The sequence below is a fragment of the Engystomops pustulosus genome, chromosome 9, assembly GCF_040894005.1.
Source record: "Engystomops pustulosus chromosome 9, aEngPut4.maternal, whole genome shotgun sequence".
NCBI classification, from domain to species: Eukaryota; Metazoa; Chordata; class Amphibia; order Anura; family Leptodactylidae; genus Engystomops; species Engystomops pustulosus.
Genome location: NC_092419.1, coordinates 11,295,909 through 11,319,503, shown reverse-complemented (window position 1 = coordinate 11,319,503; position 23,595 = coordinate 11,295,909). Strand labels below are relative to the sequence as shown.

Sequence of the window (23,595 nt, the reverse complement as noted above, 5' to 3'; positions counted from 1 at the left end):
ATTAAAAGGATTATTATTGTGGAAAGTCTGAAACGCGTCGCACGTATGCTTTTTTTTTTTTCAACTGGGAATTCAACTTGTCTGTATGGCCATACAATGATTTTTATGGATTTTGAAATTTGCAACAAATAATAATATGAAGATTTTAAGGAAGTTGGATTTTTTTTGTTTTGTGCTTCTAGGTAAAATCATAGTTGGAATTTGAGCTGCAGATAAATATCCAGTTCTAAGTATTTAGCTTCCTGGATCCCTGGTTCTGTAGCTCGCAGAAATCTGCCACCAAGAATGTCATTTTTAGCTGGCGACAGGTGATCACATGAGGTAATGGCTTAATCAGCATTCTCAATACTCCAACTTCTTTATAAAAGTTTATTTCACATTAGATGGCCCTCTTCCACGCATCCCTCTCCCTCCCCTGCCTGCCTGCACAAAGCACATGACAAATCGACAGGGGAGTAGGATGAGTGTGGAGGAAAGGAAAAATGCATTAGATACAGGCTGCTGCCAGGAAAACAGGTAATGTGAAATAAAGTTTTATAAAGTAGTGGCAGTATTCAGAAGGCTGACAAAGCCTATACAGATTTTCCAAAAAATGCCTATTGGAACTTGTCAAAGCTAAAAATGATTCGCTTTAAAGAAGAGAATCTTTTCTTTCAAATCCTAAGTACTATAAAGCCCAATATCGAGGGACCATCCAAGGCAAAGTGAGTCAGGTTGAGAGGAATTATAATTTTAGATGGGTTCTATAGCAGCTGGATGGTTCTAGCTGCTGTAGAGCTTCAAGTATAGGCATCTAAATAACGCTTCCCCCGCAGCTTCTGAGCCCGACTGTTCTTTGGCAAAAACTCTTCTCTGCTCATTTATATTGTTCCTGAGGGGGCTGGGGGTTTAGAGGTATAAAAGTAGCTAAAATCTTATTTACAGGAAAAACAAAACTCCTGGGAAAGGTTCGTCATTGTACATCATCCTTCTTAAAGTAATGGGACAAACTTTCACTCTCTTTTACCAAACATTGTGTGCAAATCACAGAGCGGATGTTGTGTCCTTTCAAATGTCCCAGTTTCTTGACCACAGGAGCAAAAGAACTAAAAAAAAAAATGAGTCCATAAATAGATGGATAAAAGATTTTGGTGTAAAGTTTCTACACGTTTGTTGTGGGTCACATGTGACGAGAATTAAACTGCACCATTGCACAGTGCGTTCTCGTATAGGACTATTGGGAAGGAGAATCCATCAAGCTCTGGATGTGGAGGCGCAGGAGGAGACGTCTCAGCTTACTGGAGATGCATTTATGTGTCAGGAGGAATTAAATGCAATGAAACGTAAAGAGATTATTTGACCTTCTACCGCTCTATTCTTACCTAGTCAGAGCAGAAGTAGTATCTTACATTTGGACAACCTTGTTCCTGGTGAGAGACTGGGGCACATTTACTAAGGGTCCGAATCACGTTTTTCCGTCGGGTCTTCCGAAATTTTCAGTTTTGCGCCGGATTGCCCTGGGTTTTTTTCCGCACGCGATCGGATTGTGTTGCATCACGGCCGGCTTCCATGCGACGGAAATTGGGGGCGTGGCCGTCAGAAAACCTGACGGATTCGGAAAAATCTCGCTATTTAAAAAAAGTGTCACTTGACCCACACTTACATGCACCAGGAAGAGGATGATGAACTCTGGCGGACCTCGGCGCAGCAGCGACACCTAGTGGATATCGGGCGCACGACCTTAGTGAATCGCCGGAAGACCAGAATCCTCGTCGGAGAACGCGCCACTGGATCGCGTATGGACCGGGTAAGTAAATGTGCCCCACTATGTTTGCCAAAAGGTCCCAACAATAGGGGGTCTAATGGTCAAACAGAAGTGGTATTCGGAAACTCACCATGGAAAAAAGGGGCACCTCCTCAGGGACTGAGTAGGTAAGAAGATCCACTGTTATCCAGGAGACACTTGTTTTAGATAATATGTAAAATGCTGGATCATGGCAAATACTAAGAGAAGATGTGGAATATCAAGGGACCCTCTACTTTCAGTCTCCACTAATGTTCAATGCTTCTGCCATAATACATGACAAGCAGGACATCGAGCAAAGGAAACCATCAGAAGGTCAAAGCCCAACTGGGCTCTACAAAAACCCAGCTATATAGAAGGACCAGTAATTGGAGGGTCCTTGGTCTTATATCGAGAGATCATCCACTTATTGGGCAGATTTTGAAACCCAATTCATAATGCTCAACCCAATCATCTAAATCCAGGGGAAATATAATCTGAGCCTAAAATAGGATGATGGATTGTGGATAAACTATGTGGTTCCTTCATAACTGGTCCACAAACCACTACTCATAAGATACACATCACAACATTGTCAGTGTCTACAAAGATCTCGGCCATGTAACCACCATTCACTCACCACCTTAGGAGGAAACACAGATCAGAGACCTTATGGTCCTCTCAAACCGGATACTGGGGTTTTGATGACCACCTTCATCTATTTTCCTTTGACTTTATCCGACACGTTCTGCAGATCTGAACATGGACCTCTATAGGGAACTGGATGTTACAGTAATTTTCTTGGTCATATGGATTTACTTCATCGTCCATATCTACACAACATGGAGGTTGTACAACGCTGTTGAGTCTGTATCCTGTGTGAGAATAACTTACTATTTCAGGCGTCTTTCCTGTAAACTCTATGACGGCCTCACAACCTACTGCAGAGTAAGAGGTGTACTTTTAGAACGCCAACAATCCCCGAGCAAGTAACAGCTACTCCATATGGCCCACTTCTTACACTTGAACATAATAATAATTATTATTATTTATATAGCGCACACAGATTACGCAGCGCTGCACAAAGCTTGCCAAATGAGTCCCTGTCCCCAATGGGGCTCACAATCTCAATAACCTACCATTATGTTTTGGAGTGTGGGAGGAAACCGGAGGACCCGGAGGAAACCCACGCAAACACTTTACAGAGAACATACAAACTCTTTGCAGATGTTGACCTACTCACTCCACCACTGTGCAGCCCTACAACATGCCTTAGAAAACGTGTATAGGTTTGTCCTCCATTGCAGCTGTTTTTAATATACAGGAGGTCCCCTACTTAAGAACATTCGACTTACATACGACCCCTGGTTACAAACGGACCACTGGATGTTGGTAATTTATTGTGCTTTAGTCCTAGGCTACACTAAACAGCTATAACAGTTATCACAGGTGTCTGTAATGAAGCTTTAGTGTTATTCCTGGTTCTTATGACAACCCAACATTTTTAAAATACAATTGGCACAGAGACCAAAAAAATTCTGTCTGGGGTTACAATGATAAAATATACAGTTCCGACTTACATACAAATTAAACTTAAGAACAAACCTACAGACCCTATCTTGTATGTAACCTGGGGACTGCCTGTACATGTGTGGATTTATGTTTTCCAATTTTTTTGAGAAACCTTAGCAATTCCAATATAAGACCACAGATGACCCCACAAACGTGTCCACCAAACTTCTCCAATAGATCGTATTTCCAAGAAGAACATTTTTTTTATCCAGAACGGAGTTTTCAACTTTCTTACATCTCGTGTAAATAAGTATTTTTATTTATTTATTTTTTTTAGAGGATACCCAGTGACTGGCGGCCATCTTTCCCTTTTGACTAGCAAGGTCGGCAGACTTCACGAGCCAGGGATAAAGCTATAAGGCATGACACCATCTGGCCACATTGTAAAATCTCTGCCAGACCACCCCAAATATAATATATTGATAAGACACACCTTGTGGGTCCATACTCTGTCACCCCTTTTGGGAGTCCTGAGGTGGTCACAAAACAATGGGTGTTGGCCTGGGGTGGGCCTGATGAAAGGTTCCTATATTCGCTGAATGTGCTATGTGCCATCACTTCATGGCCCCCCAAAATTTTGTATTATGCCACCCCCTGGCATTGTAGCCCTGATTGTTGCAGGATATGAAATAACCATATAGAGTTTTATCTCTTTTTTTGTTATACATTACTATAGAGCTTCATCTATTACCAGGATGCTCCGGATGGCGGTATTATTCATACGCCTATAGAATACATTGATAGAAGCGATACGGTCATGGCATTGTTCTTACACCATGAATATACAGCTACTCAAGAAGACAGAGAAATCTAATAATCAAAGATCCTAAATTTGTCTCAAACTCCCTGCAGCCACGGTGTACGACGTTGCCATGGTAACCTTTCTGCATCTCCACTGCTCACATGACCAGGACTTCACATTTTCCATTAATATAAAAATCTTCATTTTTTTTTTTTCCCCAGGAAGATTTTTACATCCTTTCATTCTTCTATGGATTCAGGAGCCCAGGAAAGCTGGATGGAAACAAAAATGGATTTGCACTAGGTGCTTGTCCTCACACAGCTGTGCTCTGACTCCTCTCTCTCTCTCACACAGTCCTGAACCTTTAAAGGGGTTCTCAGGAGGTGGAAAAACATGGCTGCAGTCTTCCAAAAACAGCTCCACACCTGACCATGGTTACTGCCAGTACTGCAGCTCAGCTGTATAGAAATTAATGGAGCTTAGTTGCAATACCACACACTACCCATGGTCAAATGAGGCGCTGTTTTTGGAAGACTGCAGCCATGTTTCTCCACCTCAAGAGAACCCCTTTAAGAATGTAACTGGGACCGGCTATCGCTCAAAGTATAGGCCTAGGGAGCGCTTCGATGCAGAGAGCTAAGAGCACAGCAGTGTGAGAACATGGTCTATAGATTCTGGAATCATAAGCCTAAAAATCCATTTTTAACCATTGCTACTAACATCAAGGGCAAGATGGATCTCCGGGGACAATCTTTCACACGGTCTGCAATTTCACATAGTCAAACTTGTATATACAGTAGGTTCCCTATTCCATATTTAAAGTAGATGTAGCGCTCTCCATAACAGTGGAAGTTGGCGGTAAGACACAAGGCCCAAAACAACAAGAATTTGTCCTACTGCTGGGGCCATCATAGTGAACGCAGGTGGTTGAGGTCTCTTTCTTGAAAAGGGGCCCCTGAAGTGTAGGGAAGGGGGGATACATGGTGGCACAATCCCTTAACAATTTTGTGGTAATGGTAAACCATATTTTACTTAGTTTGGTAAGGAAAGTGTTAAAATATAGTTATGAGGTAAAACTGTCAAACTTTCCCGCTTTTTTCCTGTCAGGAATATTATGAAAATAATGCAGCGAGCTGATTCGCTGCAGGCAAGGCCAGCTGTTTATTGGTGAACAGCAGGGTCAATGGAAATAATGTTACTAGGTGAAATAATGTCGGCGGTCAGCCGATTGGCAGCTGTCCGCACTCACTTACAAATAAAAAGGGGGCTACCAGCGAGCGCTTGGTGCCAGTTTTTTTACAAGAAGAAGAGGTGTCAGCGCCCCGCCCTCCGTTTATAACGCATTTTATTCTTACATTGCCGCAATTGCTTATTAGTGGGGGGTTTGTCTCCCAGCTCAGGGTGGGGAGAATACGTATTACATTTATAAGTATAGTTATGCTTTTGAATTATTCTGTTCTAATTATTAATTATTATTATTATTATTATTATTAAATGAAATGTTTATCTCATTGGTTACCCCTTAATAAAGCATCGCTGCCTATTTTCTTATCCTACAAACTGTTGTCTGGTGTCTTTTGTGTATTAAATTGGTTATTAGAGTTATATATATATTACGTAAATGGGATTTGTGTTACCATGTGGTAAGCTGTCACCATTACTGGAGGCGGCCATTTTGTTGAGCAAGATATTACAGATTGGGCCTTTTGATGACATGAATAGTAATGGATACTGAATGTTCCCATACTGTGGAACCTATGAGGGATGTACCAGCAGTATAAACAGCGACGAGAGAACAGTGTAATACTATAGTAATATAGTGTAATAGTATATAGTAGTAGTATAGTGTAATTGTATATAGCAGTAATATGGTGGTACTGACTTATTTAAGGGTTTCTTTTCTTACATACCTGATTCAAATAGGTTTATCAGCGGCCATATTTCACCACACAATATTTCTCCACACAATATTTTACCTCACAATATTTACTGTGAACTGTGACCATAGGCCATACAAAGTGCCAGCATTGAGATGGCCTTCATCTCAGACCTACTATATCTGTACTGGTTGGAGCCACAAATACAGGGCTGGGTACGAGGTGAGGTACATGCGCTACTACCGTCGCTCATAGACTTGGTCAACTATACAAAATCTTCCTCCATCTTAATAATTTAGGCAATTCTTCCTCATCCTACAATGTGTGGCATAATAGATCTCAAGGTTTCCCTCTGCAATTAATATTTTATACAGAATTTTTTTTTTTCTCTTTGAGATCTATTAAAAAGGGTGAATTGCGCTAAATTGAGGCAACGCGTTTGGAGGCCTGTACAGTACGGTATATAGCAGGTTATATCTGAGGGAGGCCCCAGTGCTCCTCACTGGAAATAATTTAGGCCACGTCTTTCCTCCAGTTCTCTCAGGCTTCACTCTTAGTCTTTTTATAGATCAGGTGAAGCGTCTCGTCTTCTGCTGACAGCAAAAAGGGAGAGGCTGGAAGCAGTGGCTTATATACAGGCTCAGATTGTGCGTATAAAAGTATATGACCACCGGTCACTATCACATCCTCACATATAAACTCAACCATTCTATACATAGGGCCTTAAAGGGACGGTAAACCCAATACCAGATCCATCTCTTACACTAAGGCTGCATTCACACTGGCGTATGGGGGACATATATACGTCCCCCACAGCCGGCAATGGGCACACGACACCCTACGGGAATGCAAGTGCAGCACGGTACCTCATGAAAAGATAGGACATGTCATATCTGTTCTCGGAAAACGGCGCCGTGCGCAATGCTCCTCTATGGGGTGGGGCGGGAGTGAGCAGTGCTACGGTCCGGTGGGAACTCATCAATGTGAATGTAGACTAAAGCTGTTGCTCTTGAGCAAGTTTGGTGAAACAGAACACACTTTGGGGACTTCTGGTATTTACCAGGCCGAACCTTGAATCACTGAACTAAACAGACATGCCAAGTTCAGTTCAGGTTCGGTCCTGCAAAACCCAAAAAAGTGAGTTTGTTGGACCAACATTTATTAGCCAGTTTGCCCCGGTCATATGTTGCCCTCATTAGTAGACATACCGGTATAATGAATCCCCTTACTTAAAGTAAACCAGCCATGGTTAAACATGGTCTCTTATCTGCGACCAGGATGTTATAGAGCAGGAGTAGCTGAGCACATTTATATATGGGTGTATTCCTTTATAACACCTTGGAATTTTATTTTGCTCCGTGTATAGGAGTCTAGTGGGTTGTCCTACTGAATAATGGACAGCTCTCTAAGCAGAGTAATTAACTCTGCACAACATCCCATTGGACTGTAAAAAAAAAAAAAAATAAAATACAATTTAGGACCACTTTACCTGGGTACATTCAGTCCGGTAAACTATATACTCTATGATGGTGCTACCTGCCTAACTGAACACGACCTTAGTTGTCCAGCATCTTAGCCAGGGCCGGGGCCAGCACCAGGCATATCCGGGCAAGTACCGGGGCGGTCACACGCCAGAATCTCAGTCCCCAGAAGTGCCCTGTGAGCTGTGAGGGGGGCTGTATATAATGAATCAATAGGAGGGGGGGAAGAGGTTGTATATAAACAACCATGACAAGGCTTTTTGGGAATGATAAACTAGGAATATTTTAGTTAGTTTAGGAATTTTTAATGCTGCCACATGGGTTCCAGCAAAGGGGCCCACCGAGGTTCTGTTGCTCAGGGGCCTATTGAAACCTGGAGCCGACCCTCTTGGCCTCAGTCAAATATAATGCTAGGAGTTCCCTACCTTCCTGGCGACTACAACCAGATACCGTAAGTCATGCTTTCAGGAGTTGCAGCAGTCCTATCATAAGACAGGGACTCTGCGCATCATATACAACTATGACATCGGGACGGTTATACTTGCCATCTCTACTTTAGGGGTCCGAAAAGTCAGAGCCCTTTGTGAAATTTCATAAAATTATGACATGGAAATACCCCTTTAATTGAGATAATGTATATACTGTATAAAGACATAAGGGACTCTGTGCCATCGTATGTAGTTTTTTTATATGAATATTTTTTTAAAAAGTAGAAAAAGTAGAAATCCATAGACTTGGGAAATCCACACTTTTGCTGATAAACTTTCCAACAAAGTTGTAAGACTAATTTATCTGTGTTACATTAATCACGTTTTTTTCTTTAACTGTATCTTTAACGAGGTTGTTTCATGTATCGATAAGAATTAATTACCGGGAAGTTTCACTTGCCTTTCATTCTATTCTACAAGTCTCGAATGGTGAGTTCTATGATAAAGTTGCATGAGGGTTGCATGTAAATGTAGTTGCACAATTCTGTGCCGCTATACGGTGGGGGGGGGGGGGGGGGGGGGGGGTTCCTGACTTTTTGTCTGCACAGTAGTCGTCACACAGTTAATAAGATGCTGGAAATTTCTGCTACCTTCCATGGACCATCTCCATCTTGTAAGAGACGTCAAAACCTGAAGGAAACCTGGCACCAAGGTCAGCACCGGATCACTGCCAGCTGACCCCCGGGCGAGGAACTATAAGCATTGGCACCTGGCTTCTGATCATATAACAGACACTTAGCGCAATATCAATAGAACTTAGAAAGTTTGGTTGTTTTATTCCATCTCAATTTTCACAATTCTATAAGGGAAATTACACAACTAGCAATTCCTTAATGTTATCTTTGATAGTACAAATTATGTGCATCCCCAGTTGGTTTATTCATTAATGATATTCTATGGAATTGCTAGTCGTCATTTTTCAGAAACAGCGCCCCCACTTGTCGTCAGGTTTCATATGGTACTACAATTCGGAACTGCAATACCAGACTCGGCTGCATGGATAGCAGCGGTCCCGTTTTTCTTTTTTTTTTTAATTCTGTCCCTATATTTTAAACCCTTATTGGATATCTTCTAAGTTAACATAATTGAACTTGAAAAGTGCTTTATCCAACGCCTGCAATACCTAGAGCCTCTCAGGGGGATACAAGATCACCCGTAAAAGACAGACGACATAAATGACGATGGAATTTCATGGCTCATTGTATAATTACACCGAATTCCAAATGACAATTTTTCCCTAATGATGCCGCGAATATAAGAACGAAGAGCTAGCAATCTAATCCCCTCCTTCGTCATCTGTAGTCAAATGCCAAATGGGCAAGCAGTGATATTTAACTCTCCAAGCGCCACATGAAACCCCTTACTCTCAACCGGCCCCTATACACTTACCACCTCCCCCCACCCCCCAACTCTGTTCCTTAAAGTAGTTCTGGAGTCTCACACCCCAGCTATGTTTCCCTTTCGGTTGCTGTCACTCACACATTCTCCCTTAGTGTCAACACCCCCAGCCCTCCACAGGCTGTCACCGGAGTGATTGGAGTCCAACAGGTGTCTATGTACAGGGAAAAGGCTATATATCGCCTTCCACCAGTATATTAACCTCTTCAGCTCATACCCGTAAAGTCAATGGCTCTACTCCAAAGCCGCCAGGTCGTGTAGAATCGAATCTTATCACAAAGGTAGTTCAATTATTTAAATTTTCCAATACATTCGCAACAACGTAGAGAACTCGATGCCTTATTGCACTTGAGCACTCACCGTCCTGAGGAACTGGATCTCATCCTCACTCTCTCCTCCTTCAGCCATGATGTTGCGGGGACCCTCCTGCCTTGTAGAGGATGACCCCTCCTGGGTTCCTGGCTTGTGACGATGACCGAAGTGTAATCCGTGTGATTAGAAGGGGGAGAGAGAGAGGCTGCCGTGCTCTCCTCTCTCTGTATACAGAGATGACACACACACAGACCTAGACAGATCCTGCCAGCCTCTCATGTGCTCCCCTCCTCTACTCAGTGATTGGAGAGAGCTGGGCGAGCAACAGCCAAATTCTCCATGGGGGTGGAGGGTCTGGGATGCAAAAAAAGATGGGTAGCACCCAACAATGAGTGTCTTAAGTAAAGAGGATAGTAAACAAGAAAAAAAATGCAAAATTTAAAAAAAAAAAAAAAAAAAGGACAATTATAAAAAATTTTTTACAAAGTTGCTAAAACTAAATTTGCCCAAGGGGAGAAATAAAAGATTAATAACGTGACAAAAAAAAAAATAAATCTCAGTAACTCAGGCGGAAAAATCCAATTGGAAATCAGGTAATAAAATAGAAATTATTTATTGTAAAGTTGTAACAACGATAACATTCCAAAAAAAACAAATAAAAGGAGCAAAAAACACAACAGCACAAAAGTATAAAAAGGTTGAAGTAAACAAAATAGGTTAAAGTAGAACAGAAAAGGTATATAGTTTTATACGCAAGTTTATATATGGTGTCTCACGGTCGCAAACGATTCCGGATGAAGATGATCACCGTTTTGTGTCTTCCGGGGGTGTTCCTTCAAAAAACGATTCATGAAAAGTTAAGAAGTGGGAGGAATAAATAATGTTACGCTTTGCGTATTGATAAAAGTTATTCACTATCGAAAAGGTGAAATAAATAAGGTAACACAAGATAAATAAAAATATTTAAAAAAAAAAAACTGAATTCAAAAAGTGAATTATGGACAACCAAGGAGGCAGTGTTATGTTTTTTAAAGGGGTTGTTCAGATTTTTTTCTTCTTTTAAAAGGAGCAAAAGCATCATAACTTCTCAATGACCCCCCCAACTCCACCTATTGGTCTCCACTTGTCTCCACTTCCTGGTCCCGTTCCACATGCAGGAAATCACCATTGGCCGAGCTCAGCCAATGCTTTAACCAGTGACCACGTGGTCATTCCTTGTCGAAAGGGAGGAGGACGGTCCAGGGAGTGGCAAAACGGGAGTCACTTGGGACCCATAGGTGTTTGTTTTTACTGCTATTGTGAACCCTTTTGAAGAAAAGGGCTGAAAACCCTGAAGAGCTGGTGCCAAGAAGGAATCCCTCCAGATTAAATGTGCTCAAGAAGTACATGAGAATATATCAGTGGATATATACCAAAAATTTGAGAAGACTTGACCTATATGGCAGCAATTTTCTTAAAAATACTGCATTTCAACTTGCTAGCTTACAAATCCACTGTATCACTGATGGGTTCCAACCTGGTGGCAGGCAGAGGACATTTAGGAGAACCTTTGTATGTATAAGCTTCTTCCACAATGACATTTTCAAAAATCAAGGCATCTCTATCCAAAAGATCCAAATCGGGGCCTTCCAACGGCAATTTATCGACAGATGTTTGGCATTCACTGTCAAGACTCCGGGAACCAAAGTTGTTCAACGTTATGTTCTTACGACTGATAAAAACTTGCCTGTTTCGGCCGTTGAGAGTTTTTAAGGTGGCGGTAGGGTTGTCCACGCAATTCTCATCAGTTTTCTTAAATAAACGTCGCTCTTCGTTTGACCTTAATCCACTCTCCTGACTTAGTGAACGGCCAAACCTTCTCGCTCCCTTACGTTTAATGGTGTGAGTGGTCAGCTGTTCCCAATCTTTCAACTGGGGATCCATTTCTGTAGCACTTGAGGCCCAAGGAAAGCTAAGGACCAGTTTCCGCACACTGCGGTACTGGGATGTATGACCATTGGGTATTCTCAATGTCTCATTAGGATGGAAACAGCCAAGTTCAGTCACATCAACCTGACTTTGTACTGAGTGACATTTCCCGGAAATTAAACAGTCTACCAAAGGGAGTTGATCATTGTTGAAGACTGATGTTTTTTCTTTCAAGTCGTTAGGATCATCATCTTCTAGTCTACCTTCTTCACTTGGGGTCAAACTATCCAGTTTTCTCACCTCTTGATCCTCTTCGGACTTGGCACACTCACCCACTTTTTCTGGCATGCTAAGTGACCGACGCAATGCTCTACGATGCTTTCCAGAAGGATTTTCGTGCTGGTCTTCATTGTTCACAGCTAGAGACTTCCAAGAAGGCGAGGACTTCAACAAAGGAGAAGATGATGGAAGTTGGATAGAGGACAATTTGTCATCAATGGTATTGCCTAAAGGAGAGTATAAGAGGAAAACTAGAATAGATACAGTAAGGAATGAAAGCCTAAAACACTGTGATGAAAACTGTAGGACAAGGCCTTGGTACCCACCAGAGTTTGCTCCTTTTAGAGAAAAAGTGCTCATTCGAAAATCTCTTCCATTGAAAATTGGGCCCTCCAAGGCTTCCGCAACCATCCTCTTCATCATGTTCCATCCACTTGGCTCTAGGCTCTTGCCTTCAGGTGTCTACACAAGAAAAAATGTAAAATATCTAGTAAATATATCTTTGAAGAACACACTTATAATCTAAGACATCACAAGGTTCCTTTTTACCGGCTGTTTGGCTACCCGTGTTCGGTTGAAGAGTCTTAAAGAGTTACGGACTTTTTCCTTTCTGTCCAGCTGGGCAGGAGAAAGAGAGATCTGACCAGATGGCATCCTGTAAGAAGAGAAATTATTTTTACATTTCCGAAACTGATGATGGCACAGATTTAAAGAAATCTACAAAAACACTAAGCCTTGTGACATACAGTATGATCTACCACCAAATTACTGGTGGTAGAGTGTCCTAATTAGGCTGCTCGTTCCGTCTAAGGCTGTATTTTAAAAGTTTTCTGGCATCTTTCATAACAAAATATTAACTTTGTTGAACAGCGAGAGGCTCTCAGCCTGACGGCACCCGAGCACCACTCAACTTCCCACGATTTAATTTATGCACGCCCCCACTGCAAGCCGGGGAACTAGGAGAGAGCACACGCCCCACTCACTCGTCGACAGTCGGATCCTAACAAATTTTGACTACTTTCTAACCAAAAAGAACATGGGACATTGGAGTCAATGAATCTCTCACCGTTTGCCTCTTTTGCTATTACGCCGTTTAGTCCTCCCTTTCAGTCCTCGCTTTGAGGAATCCGGTGTGGCTGGAATGGCGGGAGATGCAGAACTCAGCTCTAGAAAATTTCCAGGGCTCATCGAGAAGTCCGAAAAAACATCAACGCCTTCAGAGTCATCTAAGGAGAGAGTTACAAACAGGTCTAGATGATGATATCCTATGGGAGTGCAGGGTAGCCTTCCTTGGGGCAGTCTTTACCACCAACCTTGGAGTGGAGAGGGGGCTCGAGTTGGCTCACTTGATTCTTCGTTGGAGAAGTTGTCATCTACAACTTCCCGTAGAGATTTCCTACAAAGGGAACATAAATTAACTTATGTTGCAAGTTACAGTGAATATCGTAGTCCTAAGGAATGGGAACACTAATTCTTGTGTGTTAGACCTATGATGTAGTTTGGTGCAGAGAAAATGTGAGGCTGGTTAGGTCTCTGATGGGTAGAGGGCTATAAATTTGTACCGTTTCTTGGCTATAAACTGTTCTCCGCATCCAGAATCCTCTGAAGCTTTGCGCTTTGTCTTGTTCCTCGGTGCAAGCTCCAGTTCATCTGCCCAAAGCAAACACTGGACATTAGAAGATCCTCAAGAAGAGTCCAATAGTAACGTATATGAAGAGTCTCTAATCTTTTCTCACCTCCTCGATCGATGGAAGGACCAAGGCCAGACTTCAGCTTACTTAAAGCCTCGTTGACAATTCCTTGAGTAATGGAGGCAAGAGACAAATATCTTCACGAGATGAGATTGTATGAAAGGTTTTGTTACAGAGCCTTAGAGATTGTGCCCCCATTGATGGGTGGAATTTGTCAGCTTAGTAGAAGTCACCAGGTTTTTGGACAAGAAATTTAGTGATATATTCTTTCACTAAACATTCAAAGCTACATACTGGACAAGTATCAGAAAGTCGCACAAAAACATGGACATCTATAGACCTCTTGGTAGCTGGATATGATCACCAAATGGCCTTCAGTGAGACTGTAACAGACCCATGGGATTGGGCTTAAATTTAGCTTCTATAAGGATATATTCGCCAATGGAAACATTAAGAGCCCTTTATCTTGGTGTACAACAAATTGGACTGTCTTATTGGGGTTCAATGGATCTAACGACCCATGACCAAAGCCCTGGAGCACTTATAATTGCTTTCACTATACCGGTCATGCTACGTCTGCGTCTTCTCCGAACACCCTCTGAGTTTTGGATCACTGAGTCCTCTTCAACCAAGTCACAAGGAACGGAAAGTTTTTCCCTGATAAATGTGGGAAGCTGCCCTGCCGAGAAAGAAAGTGTGATACATTGGAGCGTGTCTACAGCTTCTCTCTACACACCTATGTGTCTCCATGGTACCAGACTACAAACCTTAAATGGGTTTTCCCACCAAACAAGTCAGGTCCTATTCACAGGATAGGGCCTAACTTGCTGATGGGTGCAGGTCTCAGTGATCAGACCCCTACAGATCACGAGAACGAAGGGTCCGATGTAGCTCCGTTAGACACCTCGCTCGGCAATCTCCATCAGCTCCATAGAGACGTCTGGAACAGAACAGACATGCATGGCGTCTGCTCCATTCATTTTAGGGAGCGACAAGGGGTATGACAGAGGTACCTTGTACCCCTCGTTCTCGTGATCTGTGGGGGTCTCAAACAAAGGGAGAAATTTTGGAAATGTGTACAGCTTCCATAACATCCCAATGCGAGCAGTCAGACGTAAATGGAGCTGGTGCTACAAGGATCTCACTCAACCCTTTAGGGAGTGAATGGAGTGCCGGTCCCACATCAGCGCTTCATTCACATGGAGGACTTGGGGTGATGCCACACGTCGCGTTTTCAGTCAGTTTAAAAACGCATGAGTTTTTGAATGTTTACCATCCGTTTGGCTCTTTGAACCCGTTTATCATGATTCCTAGTGTGTAGGCCGCCGTGAACAGATTAAAACCAGCCAAATGCATGGTAAACATACAAAAACGCTGCTCTAAAACGGACCAAAAAAACGCAACGTGTGACATCACCCTTAGAGTGACAAGTTTTCCAACTCCGCCAATTGATTGGTGTCGGGGGGGGGGGGGGGGGACAAACCCAAGGCCACACGTATCTTATAAATATGGGATTAGTTACTTGAGTGGGACAACTTCTTCAAAAGTGCTTGTTCATATGGGAGAGGAATGCTCCAGAATATTTCTGGATTGTTTTTAATAGGTCCTAAGAAAATGAGGATGTAGAACAAACTTTAGTTGTTTCCCCAATTCCCTCTGGAGTTACAGATCATGTACACAGTTTTTTTTTTTTGCTCCAGCCCTACCTTTACCTCCACAAAGTATAATCTCCCCTCTTATTCCGTTTCCCCCAGCATGATAATAAAATACTGTAATTGGCTCTGTCTGGCGTCCGGAGGATGATGTCGGCAGAGTTGATGTCTCAGCACCACTTGCCGTGTGGGACAGAGCCTGAAAAATCAGGACGGTCCTGCATGATCCAGGACAGTCGGGATGCATGAGAAGATTCTAGTACCTATGTCCTGAGCATTGTCAATGAGGCTCTGGATGGCAGCTGCCTGAAGCTGCAGCTGTTTCTCTGTTGCGAGTGTCAGCTTCTCAGCCAAGTTACCGTTTGAGAATAAACTTGGGGCTAAAACTACAGACAAATTCCCGGAATCCATTCTGTTCTCTGTAGACCTGGAAGAAAAGACATACATTAGACGTGTCACTCCTAGGGGCAAACTTGTAGACTGTGCCAAGGGTGCAGCCACAGCTCTACGGGGCGCAGAAGGCGCAGCCACAGGGGGGCACAGCTGTACGGGGCGCAGAAGGCGCAGCCACAGGGGGCACAGTTGTACGGGGCGCAGAAGGCGCAGCCACAGGGGGGCACAGTTGTACGGGGCGCAGAAGGCGCAGCCACAGGGGGGCACAGTTGTACGGGGCGCAGAAGGCGCAGCCACAGGGGGGCACAGTTGTACGGGGCGCAGAAGGCGCAGCCACAGGGGGGCACAGTTGTACGGGGCGCAGAAGGCGCAGCCACAGGGGGGCACAGTTGTACGGGGCGCAGAAGGCGCAGCCACAGGGGGGCACAGTTGTACGGGGCGCAGAAGGCGCAGCCACAGGGGGCCACAGTTGTACGGGGCGCAGAGGGTGCATCTATAAGGGTGCAGTTAGATGGGTACAGAGGTTGCAATTCTAGGGACATGTTATAGAGGTTGTAGCCAGGGTGGCACATACACATATACAGGGTGCAGAGGTTCGCCATACATCCTTATCGCAGACACACACAGCTGGAGAATTTTCTTGTAAGTAAAGGAAATATTTGTTCGTGCGACATCCCCAATAGTAGCGTCATGCATCATCAGTAAAGAGAAGCCCTGTGTTATGGGACATTATACGTTCCCCCAAATTATCCTTTCATCCGCTCATACGGCTCCCCCGTGTGGAGACTGCTGGTTACTACATTCCTTACCTAGAAGCCACTCTCTGAAGAAAGGTGCACAAATATCTGAGTGTCTCCCCATGGATAGAAGGAAGCAGACAGGTCACCAAGGCCGTGGCAGAAGCCTTCTCCTCCTCCGAGAGGGACTGTTGTATCTGACATAGAGGATCCTGCAGCTCTGGAGTCAGAAGGGGATGGGGAAGTTCACGGAAAAACTGTTTTAGCAATGCCGCCACATCACCGGGCTGAGCGGAGGTCAAGCCGCTCTCCCCAGACTCCAGCTGAGCCTGTAGATACAATATATGGAGAACTATCAAACAACAGCCGGAGAACGGGAGAGAATGTGTGTATTAAAACCGTATCAGCAGCCTCAGAGCGCCAATATAGTCCAGAATTACAGCAGATCAGAAAAATTATAGGGTCCCAAAAAATTCAAAATCCACCCGTGTGTACGGATACAGCTTTATTCCTTCTTACATTCATCTTAGTGGATCTATATGTGACTTATATTACGTGAAACACCAATAGTTAATGACACGTGGAAGGTTGCGTAAACGCCCTGTAATTTAGCGCCCTGTAAAGTATATGGGAAGTCCTTGTCGGCTCCCAATTAACCCCTTATGCTGACGCTTTTAAGGTTTTGTGCTTATTTTTCACTCTCCACCTTCCAAAAGCCATGAACTCTTAATATTTTTCCATTTACAGTTTCTTTATCAGCGAGACAAGTTGTATTTATAAGTAGCAGCATGTAATTACTTGGAAGCCATACTGTGACACCCAGTGTAGGGTGACGGGTAGGATCTCATGGATGTGCATTGTACACGGCGTTCCCCCCGGCAGGGTTGAATACTGATTATTCTGACAGCCGTGTGAGCCTCAGAGAGGCAATGAATTGTCACCCCCTGATTAGGTCATGCAACACGGACGACAACCTCAACCAAGATGTTCCAAACAGCAGTCACCCGCCCTGTATGGAGAGGGCTCAAGCCACTAGCCCAGGGCCCGATGGCACATAAAGCTGTACATAAGGAATCCATGGGGTTAGAGGAGGTTAGATCTATTGAATTTATAATATAAAATACCCATTAGAGGGGGGGCCAGGGGCATAATTTGAGGGGGTGCAGAGGGTGCAGTAGCACCTGGGCCCAAGAGGTTTAGGGGGCCCTTATGGTGTCACTTTTCCATATGAGAAGACTATTACTATAAACCATACATTATAGTCGGGGGCCCAGCATAGACTTCGCATTGGGGCCGTCAGCTTCTAGTTACAACAGGGGGGGGGGGGGGGGTGGGGGGGGTGGGGGGGCTCTGTATATAAAATACCCATGAGAGGGGGGGGGCCGGGCTGTATATAAAATACCCATGAGAGGGGGGGGGGGGGGCGGCTGTGTATAAAATACCCATGAGAGGGGGGGGGGGGGGGGGGGGGCGGCTGTATATAAAATACCCATGAGAGGGGGGGGGGGGCGGCTGTATATAAAATACCCATGAGAGGGGGGGGGGGCGGCTGTATATAAAATACCCATGAGAGGGGGGGGGGGCCGGCTGTATATAAAATACCCATGAGAGGGGGGGGGGGCCGGCTGTATATAAAATACCCATGAGAGGGGGGGGGCCGGCTGTATATAAAATACCCATGATGAGGGGGGGGGCGGCTGTATATAAAATACCCATGATGAGAGGGGGGGGGGCGGCTGTATATAAAATACCCATGATGAGGGGGGGGGGGGCCGGCTGTATATAAAATACCCATGAGAGGGGGGGGGGCCGGCTGTATATAAAATACCCATGAGAGGGGGGGGGGGCCGGCTGTATATAAAATACCCATGAGAGGGGGGGGCCGGCTGTATATAAAATACCCATGAGAGGGGGGGGCGGCTGTATATAAAATACCCATGAGAGGGGGAGGGGGCTGTATATAAAATACCCATGAGAGGGGGGGGGCGGCTGTATATAAAATACCCATGAGAGGGGGGAGGGGGCTGTATATAAAATACCCATGAGAGGGGGGAGGGGGCTGTATATAAAATACCCATGAGAGGGGGGAGGGGCCGGCTGTATATAAAATACCCATGAGAGGGGGGAGGGGCCGGCTGTATATAAAATACCCATGAGAGGGGGGAGGGGGCTGTATATAAAACACCCATGAGAGGGGGGGGGCCGGCTGTATATAAAATACCCATGAGAGGGGGGAGGGGGCTGTATATAAAATACCCATGAGAGGGGGGGGGGGGCGGCTGTATATAAAATACCCATGAGAGGGGGGGGGGGCGGCTGTATATAAAATACCCATGAGAGGGGGGAGGGGGCTGTATATAAAATACCCATGAGAGGGGGGGGGCCGGCTGTATATAAAATACCCATGATGAGAGGGGGGGGCCGGCTGTATATAAAATACCCATGAGAGGGGGGGGGGGCGGCTGTATATAAAATACCCATGAGAGGGGGGGGGGCCGGCTGTATATAAAATACCCATGAGAGGGGGGAGGGGGCTGTATATAAAATACCCATGAGAGGGGGGAGGGGCCGGCTGTATATAAAATACCCATGAGAGGGGGGAGGGGCCGGCTGTATATAAAATACCCATGAGAGGGGGGAGGGGGCTGTATATAAAATACCCATGAGAGGGGGGAGGGGGCTGTATATAAAATACCCATGAGAGGGGGGGGGGCTGTATATAAAATACCCATGAGAGGGGGGAGGGGGCTGTATATAAACTATGGAATATTTTAGGGAACAGGAGCTTGTATTAGTTTATGAATTTTTAATGTTGCCATGCAAGCTTACGGCAAAGGGGCCCACTGAAGATCTGTCACCTAGGGACCTACTGAAACCTGGAGCTGACCCTGCATTAGCCTTCACCAAGCCATGGTGTACTTGTACTCTGTGTTATCTGTAACCATCTGACATACTACACTAAGCAGGGGCACTAATGAGCACAGGAGGAAGAGCCATACGTTACAAAGGGTTTCGGTTATCGCGGCACTAAAATAAATGTGACTTAGCTGCAATACCAATCACAACCAGTAGACTTTAGTGGTGCCATTTCTTGCCATTTTGGACAACCCCTTTAACTACTGCACATGAAAATTTGCAGGAAGTTTCTTCCCTTATTGGATACAGACATTACAGATTTGTAATGTAGAATATCCAAGAGGATGTAACCGAATCATGTAAATGGCAACTCTAAAGCAGAAAGGGACTCCCCCCCCCCCCCTTGAAGATGACCTCACAGATACATGGAAATTCACAAAACTTGCTGACAACTACATGACTATATGGAAGCACATACATCATACAGAATACTTAAGGAGCTACCCCGCATGTCAGTGGAGACCTCACAGTAAAATCTGACCCTCCCCTGAAGGTTTCATGCATCCGTAAAGTCACTCTTGCACAAATGTCATCCTCGCCATCTGTGGTCATGAGATGCCAGCTCTTCCTCTCTTGCAGGAAAATCTTGCACCACGCACAAGCCTTACACAATCTTACTCTTGACTCAAACACATGAAACTCTGCTGGATTTCTCGCTAGTAAATAAAACTGTGAATCCGGTCCAAGCTTGGCAGGTCCTCCATGCAGAGAAGACAAACCACCACCTTATGAAGACCATCGAGAGTACAGAAGCCAAATCATCTCAAAGCTTTACAGGAAAACCATCACACACAAAAACATCTCCAGGATCTAGTTAGTCTTCCATCCAAAGAATGAGGAATCCAACAGCGCTGCCTCGCGAGAAAGTCCTCCTCATCCATTAGACATTTTGTCTTTTCCTTTCCTTGATATGTTGACTTTACCGGTTGGCAAATCTCTGCTACTCTTGTGTCTTCTAGAAAAGACCATCCCTTGTTGTGTTAAACTCAAGATTCCCTTAATCTTTGAAGGCCCTCTATCTAGAGAAGGTCCACCATGATTTCTGTTTGTGATGTTTGCATGTTCTGTCCAGACCATAACAGGTACAGAGTACTAGGAATAGGCTGGTTTGGGGCAGTCGTTATGGAATAAATATGGAATAAAAGTTGTCTCTGAGCCTTCAGTCCTGGGATCCATTGTGGAATCCATCAGCAAATGGGTTCCTACCTCGACATAACACCATCCATTACCCGTGTAAATTTCTGGTAAATCTCTAATATTCGTTTGGACCAGTGGCGTAACTACAGTGGTAGCAGCCATAGCAACCGCTATGGGGCCCACAGTGTCAGGGGGCCCCAGCATCCGACCTCACACACTAAAGACTGGAGGAGGATGCGCATCATTATATCCATATTATGCTGCACTTTGTACATCATAATATGTATATAACATATATGTGATGTATATATGCTGCATCTGTGATGCGTATATGCTGTATGTGTATATATGCTGTGTGTTTGTAAATGTCACTGTATGTGCGTGTATATGCTCTATATGAGGATATGTGAATAAGTGTATAAATGTGTGATTGTAACTTGCATGTGTGAGTATACAAATATGTATAAATTTTCAAGTGGGAAGGGGGGCCCCAAGCCGAAGCCTGCTATGGGGCCCTGCCACTTCTAGTTACGCCATTGCTTTGGACCTTGCCTATCCTGGCTCCTTACATTCATATCTTCTATTTACTAAGACACATCCAACATCTCTATCCTATCTAAACAAAGCACTATATCCATTGGTCAAAGACTTTGTCAGCAGAATATATCCAGTGTCGGATTGAGGTACAGTGGGCCCACCAGAGCCGATGAGGCTGTGGGACCATCCTCTATCAATAATGGACATGTGCAACTTCATGTAGGATGTACAATAAAAAACCCAAAATATTCTACAGTATTTGCAAGTCAACCCAAGTGTCTTCTCCAACCACCTTCTATGGGGTTTGTCTCTTTGTTGGACCATGGGGCCCGATTGTTATATGTCAGAGCCTAAACCCTATAGGGCAGTGGTGGCGAACCTCTGGCACAGGTGCCAGAGGTGGCACTCGGAGCCCTCTCTTTGGGCACCCAAACCATCACCCAGCACAAAGGTCTCCTTTCAGGACTCAAGACCGGAATCAAGGAGGTGTGGACTGAGCTTGATTATCATTGTAGCCCCTTCTCCAGACCTGTGATTCATCCTGTTAAAGGGACTTTAGAGGGAAACTACAATAATAATACAAGTTTCTCCTTCTTTCTCCTGTATTGGTGTCCTCGGGGTGCCAATACGTTTGAAAGCTGTAACTTTAAACTGGCATTTGGCCCTTTGCGAAAAATATGTGGCTTTTACTTGTAGTTTCGGCACTCGGTCCCTAAAAGGTTCGCCATCTCTCCTATAGGGAATCCCCTAGTCCTCTATGGTACTATATTTCTGGAGGCATTTTACACCTCTCATCTTATTGGGTCGGGGCATTTGGACATTTTTTTGTTTTTATCCCATTGAGTTTGGTAAACTTTGAACTTCTCCTTTGCTTCAGTATTTAATGTTTGACCCCCTTTCCCGCAGCGAGTACAGGTCCTCTATCTATCAGAATCAATAAGACCGCATTGAGCTTGGATTTCCAACTAGATAACCACAGTCACACAATGCACCAACATACAATATAAAAGTAAAAGGGCCGATACCTTCAGAGTTTTTATCCTATTGACGGATCCAGATTTTCTGAAGAGTCCCTCAGTGTCCAAATGGCAACTCAGGAACTGACAGACGTCCACCACGAACCTGGGAGGAGAAGATCATAGTCCATAGTAGTAAAAATACATTATTTCAGATTCTACTCTGTTAGACATTGACAAATCACAGAACCCGTCCTGACCAGACTGTTTCTGTATATTGAAAAGTTTGTGAAACCAACATTGTCCACAAATGTTAATGGTGTAGATACTTACTGGGGGATCTCACCCTCTTTGCTGAGCGGAAGGGACTGTAGAGGAACCCCAAATATTTCCCCATTGGAATTCTTCCTCTGAAATATACAAAAAGTTGATGAACACATGACATTTTTAGGAATTGACCTCCCCCCCACGCTGCGGTTACCTGGACATCGGGACTGACCGTCTTCTTTGGCATTCGAAGTTTAATTCCCAGGGACTTCAAATGTTGTATGATGACGACTGAAGGCCCCGTAGCTCTCATGATGTCTAACAGGGGCCTCCTCGGGTCTCTTATCCTAGGATATAATACAGCAGTAATGTACAGCAATTATAGTGTTAACTTGACCCTAGTTTCTCTTAATGAAGGATGTTGGGCTACCCCTTTAGATATGAGGATAATGGAGTAGCTACGAATGGAATATAAATCCTGAATGCCGCAGGAGGGTCACAGAAAAAGTAACAGCCAAAAAAATAATAATTTTGGGATGTTTTTGCCAGAGGGACTCACTCTCTTATACAATCTGTTAGCCAAGAACTGCAGCAAAAGGATTCTTTTTCCATGAAGTGTGAATAGACCCGTATCCAGCACACAGTAACTACAATGTTCCACCTCCTAGTTGGGTGCAGATGATCCCTCAGGTTACTCATTCAGCTCATAGCAGACACCTGCAGCTCCTACTATTCAGGAGGCAGATCTAAGACTTTCTTCTAAAAGCCCTCAACATACAAAGTTTCATACATGTGCAAAACAGCTGATAACAGAGGACAATAGCTGCATTGCCAATGTATGACCAATAGTGGGACATCTTGTTGGCGCGCACAAAAATTCTGACCTGATACCTCCCCTCAGTTACACCTGTAAATCTCCCACCGGACCACGGATCCTTCTCTGTATCATAAAGCAAGGTACTTACCTATTACCTGAACCAAACAACTGCACCGCATTGAATTCTGGGAGAAAACCCCTTTCACTTCCCCTAAGTAGTGATGAAGAGCCGGGGTGGATTCCTGTGTACTGGGAGACTGGGAGAATCCACATTCCCTGCTCTGATCTAGGAAGAGACAGCCGTACATTTCAAAGATTTAATAGAAATTTTAAAAGGCCCTAAGTCCGGTTTCCCATGTGCCGTTTTCATTGTGTTTTAAAACGCATCAAAAACGCCAGTGGGAGGGGTTTTGGCCAAAACTCCTCCCACTGGCGTTTTTGATGCGTTTAAAAATGCACCGAAAACGGCATATGGGAAACTGGCCTAAAAGGGAAATATAACCACCGCAGCAACGTGGATGTGAATTAAAGGGGTTGTCCCGGGGTTTGTTATCCACAATGCACAGGATAGCGGATACAAATCTGATGTTTAGGGGGGGTCTGACTGCTGAGACCTCTGGAACGGGGGGTCTGGTTCTTGCTTATGATGGAGCGGCAGGTCACTACCCATATA

At 44.4% G+C, this 23,595-nt stretch overlaps 2 protein-coding genes across 6 annotated transcripts in view; both read right to left on the bottom strand.

Annotated features, from left to right (window-relative positions):
* The window catches only part of RYR1 (ryanodine receptor 1), a 91,080-nt gene extending 81,185 nt beyond the window's left edge, over positions 1-9,895 (bottom strand). The window contains exon 1 of the mRNA XM_072123473.1: positions 9,681-9,895. Within this exon, the coding sequence (XP_071979574.1) occupies positions 9,681-9,728 (48 nt within the window). The 5' untranslated portion in view covers positions 9,729-9,895. The remainder of the gene's footprint in view (positions 1-9,680) is intronic.
* A 334-nt stretch (positions 9,896-10,229) lies between these two features.
* On the bottom strand, positions 10,230-23,197 carry LOC140077140 (uncharacterized). Of its 5 annotated transcripts, none has more exons than XM_072124046.1 (14): positions 23,071-23,197; positions 22,320-22,452; positions 22,172-22,248; positions 21,908-22,004; positions 16,365-16,621; positions 15,426-15,589; positions 14,073-14,189; positions 13,556-13,618; positions 13,382-13,469; positions 13,133-13,215; positions 12,886-13,045; positions 12,369-12,474; positions 12,146-12,281; positions 10,230-12,046 (listed from the first exon to the last, which is right to left on the bottom strand). In XM_072124046.1, the coding sequence occupies exons 1-14, from the start codon at positions 23,193-23,195 to the stop codon at positions 11,115-11,117; spliced, it is 2,538 nt and encodes an 845-aa protein (XP_071980147.1). In that variant the 5' UTR covers positions 23,196-23,197; the 3' UTR covers positions 10,230-11,114. The 5 variants fall into 5 exon arrangements, with proteins under 5 accessions (XP_071980147.1, XP_071980149.1, XP_071980150.1 ...); XM_072124048.1 differs by lacking the exon at positions 23,071-23,197 and adding an exon at positions 22,990-23,045; XM_072124049.1 differs by lacking the exon at positions 23,071-23,197 and adding an exon at positions 23,013-23,030.
* Between the last annotated feature and the right edge of the window lie 398 nt (positions 23,198-23,595).